The 15,383-nt window shown below is 35.0% G+C and overlaps 1 protein-coding gene across 1 annotated transcript in view; it reads right to left on the minus strand.

Moving 5' to 3' along the window:
- Znf804b (zinc finger protein 804B) overlaps positions 1 to 15,383 on the minus strand; it is a 467,791-nt gene that overhangs the window by 76,564 nt on the left and 375,844 nt on the right. The window contains exon 2 of the mRNA XM_042684733.1: positions 5,542 to 5,685. Coding sequence (XP_042540667.1) covers positions 5,542 to 5,685 — 144 coding nt within the window. The remainder of the gene's footprint in view (positions 1 to 5,541; positions 5,686 to 15,383) is intronic.

The raw sequence follows: 15,383 nt of genomic DNA on the forward strand, positions 1-15,383 counted from the left end.
AGTAAAAAGAGCATACTTATTTTTTTCTTTTGTTTTGGGCTTTTTACTTTACACAGATTTTGGGTTTGAACTCAGGGAAATGGGGTTGTCCATAAGCTTTTCTGCTCAAAACTAGTGCTTTATCACTTGAACCACACTTCTGCATTTGACTTTTTGGTGTCTAATTGGAGATGAATCTCAGAGATTTTCCTGCGTAGGCTGGCTTTGAACTGTGATTCTCAGATCAAAGCCTCCTGAGTATCTGGGATTATAAACATGAGTCATGAGTGCCCAGTGAGCACACTTTCTAAAGCAAATTATAGAAAATTATTGTTAAATTGTTATTGGAATTCATATATATCTATTACTACCAGGTTATCTTATTTTTTAGTTATATGTTTATAATCATAGTAAAACTATGAATAGTAATATAATAATTGCAATAAAATGGCACACAAAATACTGCTGTTTAAATAAAGAAACATATATCTTACAAATTACTTTTTTACTGAAAGGATCCTGCCCAAATATTAATATTAATAAATAAATGAAAAGAAAAGATGACAATTCCAAGATTTCTTATTAAAAATCTAGTACTAAGTTGCTTATTGATAAGTAATGGAGTGAATTCTCATTTTAGATTTATTTCTAAATATAATCAAAAGTCATATTGTTGGAAGTCCATCAAAAGAGGCAAGATATTGCCGCTTAATCTTGTTGAAAAATAAAGTTATGGCAGCCTCTTATATTGCTCATGTCCAATTTTTTAAGCAAAATTCCAGTCTTCATCATTATACTTATTATCCCTATCAAGAAAAGCTGTTAACAGGGGCTGGGAAGGTGGATCAGTGGTAGAGCGCTTGCCTTGCAAGCATGAGGCCCTGGGTTCGATTCCTCAGCACCACATAAGCAAAAAGCCAGAAGTGGTGTTGTGGCTCAAGTGGTAGAGCACTAGCCTTGAGCTGAAGAGCTGAGGGACAGCGCCCAGGCCTAGAGTTCAGGCCCCACGACTAGAACCAAAAAAAAAAAAAAAAAGAAAAGAAAAGCTGTTAACAAAGACAGAACCAAATAGACACACTTGGCTTTAAAATGTGGAAAAAATTGCATATTTAATTTTCATATATACTGCCTTCTTTTCCCTCTATGCAAACTTAGGTTTCATTTGAAGGGAGAATTTTAAATTCAGCTTCATCTAAGGTTTAGGTAATTTTCAAAATATTTTAAACCAAAATAAATCTTTATAGATGGAAGCATTTCAACGTAATCCAAGGAAGCAATTTAACATGGTTGGCAGCAAATGTAATTATTCTGGTCTTTCCAAAGTGGGCAGCATGCACAGGAATTCTCCATGATAGTAATAGATCTGAGCAGAAGAAATGTTAAAAAGTGCAATGTCAAATTAAGTTTTCCATGAAATCTCAATTACTTAAATATTCAGATAGGAAATTTTCAAATCTATTCATGAAATATGCAGATATATGTGTTGAAAGGCTGCCACCAAACAGGAGGGCATCCTAGGCAGGGGGAAGAGCACGGGCCAAGTGAACCAGGTGGAGAAGCATAAGGCGGCTTGTGAAAGAATGTAGGGGAATTCTGGAGTTCCAGGGGATAAATCTGGAAATGAAGTTCAGATCCAGACTGTGGAGGTTTTGAGTGACAGGCTAAATGTTCAGATTCTTTTAATAGTCAGTTACCAGCCAATAAAGATTTCCTAGGAGGGAAATGACTATGTAAATGGAGTAGTTTAGAAACATTAGTATGATTTGACGTGGACAGGTTGATTTGGGGCAGAGTAAGTACTAAGAGTAGGTAATACAATTAGAAGTCCCTGAGGAGATGAAGAGAGAGGTGAAATAAGAATGATGAAAATGGGGATGCAAAAGGAAAAATGAGTGCAAGATATATTTTGAAGGAATGAAGGAAGTAGGGTACAGTATCAAAGAATCATAAAGATATTCCCTAAGAGAGTTGTGGTATCATTATGACCATAATGGCTTGTTTATTGATTGCCCTTTCACAAATGTTCATAATTCCCCTATTCTTGTGCCTTTATGTAGGTTATTAAGGTGGGTCTTTTTTAACCATAAAAAGGCCTACCACTTTTGACAGCAAGTTTAACTTCTATTAACTTCTATTTAACCTCATTATGAATTCAGCTCACTTGTCTTCTTTTTGAAATTACATTTTTGGCTGACTTTTAATTGTTATAATAATATAATTTCTACAACATTTAATGTACTGTAAGAGCTACTGTCTTATCTGACTTCTCAGTTAAGTTACTAGATCCCTGAAGGTGAGCAGCAAATATATCTTCCCCACCTATAACATACTGTACATGTTCAAAACTCAGTCACAGTTTGGTAAAAAAGCATGTGCAAGAGCGTTAGAATATAAGTATAAAGAAGAACAGAAGTGACATGTAGTAAAATAAAAACCTTGAAATAAAACTCCTTCAATGTGTTTCAAGCAAATGCAAATCAGATTGAAAAAAAGCAATACAAAGGAAATTGGTTCAGTTGAATTTCTAAGCTCCAAGGGGTGTTGTGTTTTGCCTGCTTACTGTGGAAGATTCACAACTGGTAGTTCAGGACTTTTCATAGTCCTCACCAGGTACCTAAATGTCTTCCATTTCCTCACCTTAATTTCATGTTTCTGCTTCCAAGAATGCCATCCTACATAGAGCTGCTATTTGATATCTACTTATAAGGCACAGATTAAAAAATCAACATTTATTTGAGTTAGGGAAGGGAAGGGGAACAACAGAACAGTGAGACAAAGGACAAGGGGGACCAATGCAACAGCGACATGGACAAGATGATATTTTGGAAATGATCTCTAAAACTTGGGAGGGCGTTGGAGGGGAGGGAACAGGGGAGGAAAACGAGGGAGGGGGTAACAAGTTCTACAAGAAATGTACTTATTACCTTTCTTATGTAACGGTAACCCCTCTGTACATCACCTTGACAATAAAAAAAAAGATAACCACTCTATAAAAAAATCAAATACTGTAGTCTCAAGACATCCCTTATCTTCTTTTTCTATAAATTCCCAGAGTATTTTTTCATATGCAGTCTGAAGGTCATAAGTATAAAAATCTTCTAGGGAGTAATGCTTATGAGAAACCTATCTTAGTCATACCCTATTTCATCATTTTATAACTGTAAGTGAGGAAACATATCAGAAAATAATCTTTGATAGCTACTAAACACATTCATTAAAGAAGATGGCAGGGTGACTTACAATGGATGGATCAAGGTGGTATTATCTGAACCCAGAGATTAAATTTAAGGTCATATGAAGAGAGATAACCAGATATCCCCTGTCTCCTTATGGAAAGATATGAAGTGTCTCTACTACTTTCCCACAAACAAAAAAGTAAAAATCTGAATTTAATGGGTATCTTATATAAAACCAGTTAGGAAAAAACATACACATATACCAAAAAATGACTACTTTTAGATGAAATGCTATGATGTGGGATTTATACAAAATACCATAGCAGTGAGGGAGGTATGCTTTGAGGAGTGGTATTATGAAACAAGATTATTCCGTGCTAGATACGCAGTTCATTTTACACATCTTTGAAAGCATCCTTTTTATTATTTCCAGTTTCTGGGTCTTTTGTCTGAGTTATTGAATTAGAAAACTCTGGTGATCTGCATTATTACAGCTTCTAAAGTGTTTATTATGCCCATGGGAGTCTGTGGGGTTCTACAGTCATCATTTTTCCCCATTGGTTTGCTCTTTTTAGAGAAATACAGTAAGCTATGTATGCTTCATATCTTTCTTCATCCTCCACACATTCCTCAAACCCATATGTTGGTATACACCCATACTTAGATGTTAGAATAATTATTCTTTGGGGTTACTTTTGAACCTTTTTTCTTTTTGTTGGTCCTGGGCTTTGAACTCTTGGGCTGGGTGCTGTACTTAAGCTCTTTGGTTCAAGCCTAGAATTCTACCATTTAGCTACAGCACCACTTCAACTTTTTCTGTGATTAATTGGAGATAAGAATTTTATGGATGATCCTGCCCAGGCTGACCTCGAACCTCGAACATCAGATCTCAGCCTCCTGAGTAGTTAGGCATATAGTAGGCATGATCCACCAGCACCTGGCTTTACTCATTCTTTTAGACAGAGAACATACATGAGTCACCCACAGATTTCAACATGTCAGGTCCACCTGTCATGAGGAGTTTGTACCCGGTTGGCTCTTCTAGCCAAGGGGCAACTGTCTTAGTCCTATTTCCTGAATTGCCAGTCTTCATGCCTCAAACATGAAGTATAGAATCTGACAGCATTTGAACAATAGATTCTTTCTTTCCAGCAAATAGAACTGAAGAAATTTAATAGCCATGCACAGAGCACCCACGCTGATAAGTAAATGTATATTACCTGCTAAGAAAATGAACTGGAAGCTTTTGACCTGATATTAACCATTGACTTACTATGCCTGCTTAAACTTTGGGAATCTTTGTTGTTGCTGTTTGTTTGATTGTTCAAAATTGTTCATTTATTAAATAATAATTCTGACTCTCTTAAGAGGACAAGTGAAGTAAACCAGACCCAAAGAAACATAGGCTTCATAGTTTCCCTCATTTGTACTAAGTAGTAGATGTCTAGGATAGTTCTAGCAGAGGATGACAATGCACATATAACTACATAAAAAGATGCTAATCAAAATGACCTACAATATACGGAAACAATAGGTTTTTCTTAGCTATTTTGAACCTTATTAATGCAGTTTTATGCATAACCTTAGTTATGCAGTTTTTTCTTTTATTTTTAATTGCCCATTGGTTTACTTCCTGTTGTCACTGTTTTTTATTTCAGTACATTTTGTTTTGTATATAAATTTATTTGAAGACGAGAAAGAAATCACAGAAACGGTGAGACCAAGGACAAAGGGTGAACCAATGCAATCGAGGTAGTCACAAGACACTATGTTGGAAATGAACTTTACAACTTGTGGGGGAGGGGAATGTGGAATAGTGGGAGAAAATGAGGGAGGGAGTAACAACGTTAGACAAGAATTGTACTAATTTCTTTACTTATGTAACTGTAAACCCTCTATGACATTACCTTTACAATAAAAGTCTAAAAAGAATGATACCAAAAAAGAAAAATGTAACCGTGTATGCCAAGTTATTTTCCAAAGACCCAGTGTTCCTATAAGAACAAAAGGAGAAGACTATAAGAGATTGTGCAATACCTTCTGTGCTAGTGCTAGTCAAATTCTAATCCTGTCAATAACCAGCTAAGTATCTTCAAACGTGACGTTAATTTTATGGATTCCTGCTCTTCTGTATATTCTTCTTCTAAAATAAATAAGATGATCTATGATTAGGTCATCACTATGCTCATCTCTAGTTTTGTGGCACTTGTAGGGAAAAATGACTTCACTTAACAGTTGAATTAAAAAAAAAGATTTCAAGTAAAAAAAAGACATAAAATGATCCCACTTCTGAATATTAGATGCCAATAAATAAGGACAAATTATTGAGGTTTGGTTTTGAAAGAATAAATCTAGAAATGTGAAGGACTTCCCCACTATGACTTACCTGCTTATGAGCATGATCATAAGAATTAATATGATTGTCAAACTCCTGGTGTTTGTGATACTGCTTGTCACATAATTCACAGTAAAAGTTTGCCTTTACATCTTCCATGGCCTTTTCTGTGGACTTCTCTTTTTCTGCAAAATCCTTCAAAAAAATGAAAGAGGGCAAAAAATGTTGGTTATAATTCTTTCTGATAGCACAGCCAGATCCATAATAATCAAGTTTGTATTTAGTTTCCCTGTGATTAAAATACTATGACGAGTCTTGGTACATTTTTGGAAATTTGTAGCACCGTGAAAGTGATCTCTACTGAGATCTCACTGAAGAATCAACAAATGACTTTTCTCAAAGTAAATGCCTAGTGACAATTGCAGCCTTGTCTTTACTTATCCTTTCTCTTGATGACCACTCCATGTTATAGTTCTGTCTATTTCCAAATACATTTCTGGTTATTCATTTATGTTATTAACCACTGCTTTGTTTCTCTGATATTACTTCTTAATTTTTTCTGTTCCGTGCAATTCCCACCTTCAGCAAATCAACCAGACTACTCAATATAGCTCACTCATGGGTGCACCCATTCACTGGTATAAGGAAAGACATCTACTGTGTCCAACTCCAACCTAACCAAGCTTCTTCCACAGCATCAGGTTCCTGTACAATGAATGCTTAGATGTTCCACCTCCAAGCAGTTTGGGCTGCTTAATTCCCCAACTTATAATTTTCTTCATTTCTCTCATTGTCTACAGAATTAGAGTGACAGACACTAAATATAAACTATGCAACAGAAAAGTGAGTTATATATTTTTTTCTCATAGTAACTGTATGAATTATGCTCCAGTGCTTAGAAAGTTCATTCACTTGTGATTACTGAATTAATGAGGAGAGGGAAGATTTGAGTTAACCTAAATTTAGCTTTCTTGTTGGTAACTAGCTTTGAATTACCAGCCAACTTAATATGCTATGAAGCTGCCTTTTACCTGGTTGTGATCACCTCTTATCAAATTCTTCTCTCATACTATCCTCTTAAATTCTATCACTAAATATGCCAATTGGTACTAAATTACCTTGTTTTACATTTATTCTTCCATCAAATCCTTTTTAGCGTCAACAATCTAGACCAAATATCCTGACTAGCAATTTAAGAAAAGAGAAGAAATTGGTTACACTTATGGAAAACATGAATAAAAGCCACTGAAAGCACATATATGGCGATGAGCATGTAGATCCTGAATTGAAGATAAAAACTCAGTTGCTCAAAGAACGGAAATAATAATCTGCTGACACAGTAACTGCTAAGAATTAATGCAGGAGTATCTCCTGAATTAGTGCTCACTCTCCTGCATCAAGCTTAGCATCAAGGGAAGCCATTAGATCTCATCAAGGGAAACTCTTCTTTTTCATTCCATCCTTTTTTTTTCGAACTTTCTCTTCTTTTAGTATAATTCCAGGGACAGGCTTAGAACTAGGCTTGATTTTGTTGTAATCATTGCTCCTTTATTATACGTGGGAACAGCAGCCCTAGAAAACTAATTATGCTCTTTCAACATTTGCCAAATTTGTTTCCATTTCTCAAAAACACCTCAGTCTCTTGAACTAGCAGAAGGAATAACAGCATACGTATCAACCTTGATCTCTTCCAGAATATGTTTTTCATTAGTTCAGATTTTATGACTCCTGGCTCATTGGCGACAAGTAAGGGTTCTTTATTTATATTTGATACTTTCCTCTGAACAGCTTCCTAAAACAACATTTATTTATCTTGTTATATAGCCTTCAGAACAAAGCTTTCTATCTTGAGTTTTAAATTATAGGTTATTTCTTGCAAAAACTCACATTTTACAAGGTCACATCACTGAATTTCATGTCATATTTCTTACTTTACTATTCTTACCAGGAAATGGTGTATGAGTTCTCATCTCCCTTTCTTTCTAATATCCTAATGGCATTCTCTAGGTGATGTCCTAGTCTTTTATTGAGGAAAGGTTGAAGTACAATTGCCAACAAAACATACAAACATAGATTATATTCCAGTGTGTCCAAGCCAAACAAAATATAGAAATTAAACCTATTAGCTGGAGTTTGCAGAGTTGAAACGAGAACTCTAATGTATGAAAATAGAAATCATAGGCTTATAAAATAAATGGCAAAGAAAAAAAGGACAAGGAAGAAAGGAGAAAAAGAAGAAAAAATAAAAACAAGCAAGCAGGAAAGAAGAATTTCTTCAGATTCTTTAGCTACATTTGAAAAGACATGGCTAGAGCTAGATAGGCACTGAGGACAGTCTTTGTAAGAGAATTGTAACTCAATGGCCCATGGTATTACCCATAATAAGGTAAGCTTACTGTGGTGTAAAATTGGACTGACTACATAGATGGAAATGAATGAGTCCAGCCATATGTATCCGACACTGGAGGGTAAAGTCACAAGGTAGGGAAGAAGCATTATACAAATCTAGCCTACCATTTAGCAGAGGAGGAAAATATATTTAATAATTTTATGATTTGTATCAAATAAGTTGTCTGAAGTAGAGAAGTAGGAACAAATCTTTCAATGAACCATTCTGCCTCAACCATTCAATTAACTATGCACTATCCATTTCCCAAGCATCCCCTATCCCACCAACAATTAACTATTTGTGCATTAAGGGTTTCTTATTTATATAACTAAAGATCATATGCTTTTAAAAAGAATTTCTTATTGGAAAACTTCTAGAAGTTAAATTTTTAATGTATTTACAGTCTAATAGAACAGAATTACACAGAGAGAGATAAAAACAACTCAAATTGAGATAGAGTTGACAAAATGGTTATCTGTTCAGAATCATTTAGAAAAGAGGAATAAGTCAGTGTTGATGATGATTTCTCTTTCCTCGCTCTCCATTTTGTTTTCTCTTTCTCTCCCTTTGTAAACATGTAATATTTCTTGACATTTTCCCCCCATTGTAAAAATGAAGCATTTCTTGACATTTATGTTGAATGACTTCATACTTTTATTGAGCAAATGATTCTGAAAGTAATCCAGGATGATATGTATTCTCTGAAAAAATTAAGCAATCTTTAAATAAATGGCCACCCGATATCATTATCAGTAAATTTAAAAATATTAAAAAATAAAGAAAATTGGCAAGGAAGATATCATTCTTTCCATGATTTGCTAGATATTTAAATTTTCTCTCTCACAATTTGCCTAATGGAGTATGTTTTTCCAAGCTTATTTAACAAAATAAAACGTTTATGAAGTAAAATGAAAACAAGCTTCTTGTTGATCACTCCCAATGATTCCATTAAAAATTTGGAAATGAATTGCAAATTGAATCTGATGGCTGTCTTGACTAGTCATTTAAAAATAGTAAACCTAAAAAATATTAAAAAGTAAAGAAAATTAACAAGGAAGATATCATTCTTTCCATGACTTGCTGGATATTTGCATTTTCTCTCTCATAATTTGCTTAGCGGAGTATTTTTGAAGCTTATTTAACAAAATAAAACATTTATGGAATAAAATGAAAATAAGTTTCTTGTTAATCATTCCCAGTGATTAATGAACCCCAAGATAGGGACACAAGTGTTTTTTTCTTGCTTGCTATTGTTTCTAACGTATTTATAAGGCACCATGTGATTTTTTTTTTTTTTTTGCTTTGTATGTTCCTCCCCCACAGTATAACCCCTGTTTTCACTGTATTTGATGCTGGTATAATTTGGGGAGGGGAAGGTAAAAAACAAATTGTTTAAATAGGTATACAGGTGGATCCATTGCAACAATGAGATGTACAAGACACTATGTTGAAAAATGAACTTTACAATTTAGGCGGAGGTGGGGGGGGGTCGAAGGGGGGGGTGGAAGGGGAAGGTTGGGGGGAGAGGGGCAGGGGGGAAGACTGGGGCCTGGAATGGAGGTGAAGGGAAGGGATGGTAGGGGAAAAACAAAGGAGGAGGCTACAATGCTTGATAAGAAATGGACTCATTATCTTGCCCATGCAATGGTAACCCCTCTGTACAGTATTTTCACAATAAAAAAACTTATTTAATAAAATTTGGAAATGAGTCTTTGCAGATGACATGATATTGTATTAAAAGAATCCCACAGACACCACTCCCAAATTACTAAAGCTGATTCACAACTTTGGGAAAGTAGCAGGGTATAAAATTAACTCACAAAAATCTGTATGCCAACAATGAGAAAAGAGTGGTTGAATTTAGGAAAGCAACTCCATTGTTAATAGCCCCACAAAAAATAAAGTACCTAGGACTAACATAACCAAAGAAGTGAAGGACCTCTGTGATGAAAACTTTAAAAACTTGAAAAAGGAAATCAAAACAGAACCTAGAAAGTGGCAAAAACTCCCATGCTCCTGGATTAGAAAGATCAACATCGTGAAAATGGCAATACTTCCCAAGGCTACTTACCAAATTGAATGCGATACCTATCAAAATTCCAACCTCATTCTTCAAGGAAATAGAAGAGGCAATCCAAAAATTCATATGGAACAATAAAAGACCCCAAATAGCTAAAACGATCCTCAACAGAAAGAACAATGCTGGAGGAATATCAATACCAAATTTCAAACTCTACTATAAAGCCATATTAATCAAAACAGCTTGGTACTGGCACAAGAACAGACCTCAGGACCAATGGAATAGAATTGAAAACCCAGAAATGAACCTACAGACCTATAGCCATCTAATTTTCGATAAGGGAACCAAAAAAATAGAAGAAAGACAGCCTCTTCAGTAAATGGTGCTGGCAAAATTGGTTAACTACTTGTAGAAAACTAAAGCTAGATCCTTATATATCAGCCTGCACCAGAATCAACTCCAAATGGATCAAAGACCTCGAAGTCAAAGCAGACACTCTGAAAACATTACAGGATGGAATAGGAGAAACCCTAAGACTCCTTGGCACAGGCTGAAAATTTCTTAATAAAGACCCAGAAACCCAAGAATGCAAAGAAAGGTTGGAAAAATGGGATTGCATGAAATTGCAGAGCTTCTGCATGGCCAAGGACATAGCTAGCAAGATTAACAGAAAGCATATGGATTGGGAGAAGATCTTCACTAGCCATACAACAGACAAGGATCTCATATCTAAAATATACCTGGAACTTAAGAAATTAAATCCCCAACAACAAATCTTCTAAGAAGCAACTGCCCAATAAATAAGTGGGCTAAAGACTTAAAGAGAAATTTTTCTGAAGAGGAAAGAAGGATAGCCAATAGACACATGAAGAAATGCTCAACTTCCCTAGCAATAAAAGAAATGCAAATCAAAACAACATTGAGATACCACCTCGCCCCAGTTAGAATGGCTATAATCAAGAACTCTAACAACAACAGATGCAGGAAAGGATGTGGACAAAAGGGAACCTTACTGCATTGTTGGTGGAAGTGTAAACTTGTTCAACTCCTTTGGAAAGCAGTATGAAGTTTCCTCAAAAGACTCCAGATAGAGCTCCCCTATGACCCAGCAATCCCACTTTTGGGCATTTACCCAAATGATCACAAACAAGGCCACACTAAAGCTACCAGCATGACTATGTTTATTGCAGTATTATTTACCATAGCTAAGATATGGAACCAACCCAGATGCCCCTCAGTAGATGAATGGATCAAGAAAATGTGCTATATATACACAATGGAATTCTATGCCTCCATTAGAAAGAATGACATTGCCCCATTCGTTAGGAAATGGAAAGACTTGGAAAAAATTATATTAAGTGAAGTAAGCCAGGCCCAAAGAAACATAGGTCCCATGGTTTCCCTTATTTGCAATAACTAGTTTATGTCTGAGTCAAGCAGAAAAGATCAGATAAGTTGATGTTAGAGAAATGAACCCTAAGATATGTATTCAAATGTTTTTTTTCTTGCAGGTGATTGTTTCTAACACATGTATAAGATAATTTCTTTGTTGCTTTGTATGTCCCTCCGCCATGGTATAACCCCTGCTTTCACTGTATTTTATATTGGTATAATTTGTGGAGGGGAAGGGAAAAAAAAATCGTTTAAATAGGGATACAGGTGGACCCATTGCAACAATGAGATATACAAGTTGTTATGTAGAGAAACGAACTTTACAGCTTTGGTGGGGGGGGGGGGGGGAGAGGAGGATTGGGTGTGGAGGGTGGGGGGGGAAGATGGGAAAGGATGGGAAGGGGAAACAAAGGAGGAGGCTACAATGCTTGATAAGAAATGTACTCATTATCTTGCCCCTGTGATTGCAACCCCTCTGTACAATATTTTCACAATAAAAAAAATTGGAAATGAATTGCAAATTGCAAATTGAGTCTGATGGCTGTCTTGAAAAGAGTCATTTAAAAGATACTAGGTAATGCAAATAGGTATTTTATATTGTAATTCAGTAAGAATCCTATGGGTTTTTTCTTTTCTAAATAATGTTGCATGTGAGTAAAGAATTTTATATTCATAGATGTAATAGAGGTACCTGCAGGTGGCAATCATTGTCACTGGAGTAATGTACTTAATTAAAATACAGATGTTTGCTATCAAATTATTTTAATTATTGTAATGATTGTTGCACACTAAAAAGGCATTCAGATGGCCTGGTAAATCAGAAATGGGCCAAACACTTGACACTCATGATGGGCGAACTCATGGAATTTTCACAGTATTTCAGTCTTCACTCACAGAATACTAGTAGGTCCTAGGGTAAAGCTGTGGGAGGCAGGACACTAACATGATTGAAAGCTGTGATCATGTAAAAGAGGCTCTATTCTGCTCTTCAGAGATTTTTAAATCATATTGCCCAGTTACTTTGTTTCTATCCACATGCCAGAGAGTTCTGCATTTATAGAGTCAAGATGAGTCAGAACTTTTAAAACCAGAGACAATGAAAGGACTAATTATAACTTTACAATTGAGAAATGGGTATTAGGAAAATACAATGTAGTAGTCCTATTCAACTGGCTGTGAATATGTACTGTACTTATAAAAAATGCAGTGGAAAGAAACCATCTCTCCTTGATAGTAATACCAGCTCAGACCTTTGAGGATTGAATTCATAGTTTGCATAAAGCCCACTTTTGACCTTTCACTATCGTGTGTAAGATTGCTGTAAGAATTCTAGTATTCTCTTACATGTCCAATTATATCAGCCCCCAAAAAAATCCTGCTTCAAAGATAGTACATTTTTCCTTTCCTCAAAGAAAAGTGATTATTGCTAAGTCAGAAAACCCTTTGGAATCCAAAAGTTGTCTTCCTAAATCTTTGTAACAACAGTAGGGTAAGGAAAAACTGGCTTTAGAGGTGTTTATTCATTCACTTTTTTAACAGTGAAAAAATTAACTTTCCTTTGAAAACTGAATAGCTTGAATGGCCAGCTTGGTTGTAAAAATACTTGAAGTACTAAAGGTTTCAGGTATTATAATTAAAAAGGATAATAATAAATAGCATGCATGATGGTTGTGTGGAAAATGACATAATATCATGGAAGTACTGTTGCAACTTTAATACAGATGGTGAAGCTCAGAATATATCCCCTCAAACTATGACAAAAAATGAAAATAAGCCAAATCAGGTAATTCTCATTAGTATAAAGATAATTATGTTTGTCATTTAGAGAAACTGCAAGCATGAGAGCAGTTTCAAAAAAGATATTTATATCACTGAATGAAACTTCCTTTGGTAAAGATCTTTGCCTTTCTACAGCAGGAAGATTGACTTTAACTCACTAGATACTCTTCACCAAGAATGAATGTTTTCTAAAACCTTTCTTTGGGTGCCTTTCTTGGGTCTTCACAAGATTTCCCCCACATACTTCTTACTTTGTTTTGAAGAATGATGGGATTTAAACCTGTACACTACCAGTTCTTGAGATGTACTCTAGAAATATATTAATTTCTCTGACTTCTCCTTTGCATACAAAAGATAGAAATGCTTTAAAAAATTGTGTTTATTTTTCTCTGGCTAATTTATCATTTGTTACAGGAAGTGCCAGCAATGTATTCATTAAGGAGAAAATTATTTTACTTCTCCTGTGTCAGTACTTGATATTTTCATGTTTTGATATTTGGATGTGTGTATTTGTGTGGATATGTGAATGCATGTTCATATTACTGACTGCATGAGATTCCAACAATTTATTTTTAAAGATATTCTAAATCTACATGTCATTGCTGGAAATCTGTTCAAGGGATAGAAGCCCTATTGACTTAGCCTACTGTCACTTACCAAAGCTAGCTAATTTAAATTTTATGTAATTAGTTTTATAGGTTTTGTCTATCTCATGTATTTTTCACCATAAAATGTTATATGAAATTTGTTAATATTACTAATATTCAATTTACTAATATTGATTTCCTTGACTGTTCTAAAAGGAATAGTCTTTGCTTGCTATCACATCTGATAAGGTGACTTTTACCTAAAAGAACTCAATAGTGAAGTAAAAAGAATGAAATGGTAACTATATCTTCAGAATAATCATAGACAGCATGGAAAACCTGAAAATGTAAGTTACCATGGAGATAGACTGTTAAAATAAAGATAAGAAAATGGATTAGTGGGCTTCTAAACAGAACTCTTAGAACTTTAGGAAAATTTAAATATAGGTTTTAGGTCTAAGGAGCTTATTAAAATTATCCCACAGAAATGCAAAGTGAAAATGGCTGGCAGATTTACAAATAGAATTATAGACTCCTGGTGGATTTCAACGTGCTTAATATTTCATCACAACCACTCTTCCTTAATTGTGAATCCAGTATAGGCTTTCCATGTTTGATAAAGATTCTAAATGAAAGTGGACCTTTCCATCATTGTCCAGACAAGGTGTGATGTCTGCTATTTTCTGCTTTTACAAGAGAGTTTTTCTTTTCATTAATGAATAATTCCAGACAATCACTTTACAGAATGATCACAACTCCACTAACCCTGTGAAGTTGCCTCTGGGTGGCCTACATATATTGGGAACAATTCAAAACCAATTCTAATTTGGAAAGAATGGCAAATCTCTGACTTACTAGGAAGATATTGAAATGCCATTTGTATTCATGAAACTACAATTAGGTATCTCAAGCTTGTTTATATAACTATTTACATTCATGAAGCTTCATTAATGACTAACATGGAACATATTGTTTCTGAACGATGCATGCATTGATATTAGAACCACAGTTTATAAATATTCAGCTTAGTCTTCCAAGTACAAATTAAGCTACAGTTGTTCTACTAGAAAATATTTTAGAAAAGAAACAAGAAAATTCCAGGTGCATCCTAAGATAATAATAAGAGCAACTTTATTTTTTTACGGAGGTTGTGGGGTTGAATCAGGACCTGGGCACTGTCCCTGAGATCTTTTGCTCATGGCTAGTGCTCTACCACTTAGAGCCACAGTGCCACTTCTGCAACTATTCGTTTATTAACTATGTTTGTCATCTGATTAAACAAAAAGAGCTGAGGTTGTAATTTCCACAATTCTTATTGATCTGGTACTGATGCTACATTGCAGGGATAACAACTAGTAAAATAGAACAAAATTCATCTACTGAGGGGCATCTGGGTTAGTTTCATATCTTAGCTATGGTAAATAATGCTGCAATGAACATAGTTGTGCTAGTAGTTTTAGTATGGCCTTGTTTATGATTGTTTGGGTAAATACCCAAAAGTGGATTGCTGGATCATAAAGGAGCTCTACGTTTAGTCTTTTGAAGAACCTCCATACTGCTTTCCAGAGTGGTTGAGCCAGTTTACATTTCCACCAACAGTGTAGTAGTGTGTTCCCTTTTGGCCACATCCCTTCCAGCATTGGTTATTATTTTTTTTATAATCTCCATTCCAACTGGTGTAAGGTAGAATCTCAACATAGTTTTGATTTGCATTTCTTCTATGGCC

Source organism: Dipodomys spectabilis, unplaced genomic scaffold, assembly GCF_019054845.1.
Source record: "Dipodomys spectabilis isolate Male_0828 unplaced genomic scaffold, ASM1905484v1 ptg000089l, whole genome shotgun sequence".
NCBI classification, from domain to species: Eukaryota; Metazoa; Chordata; class Mammalia; order Rodentia; family Heteromyidae; genus Dipodomys; species Dipodomys spectabilis.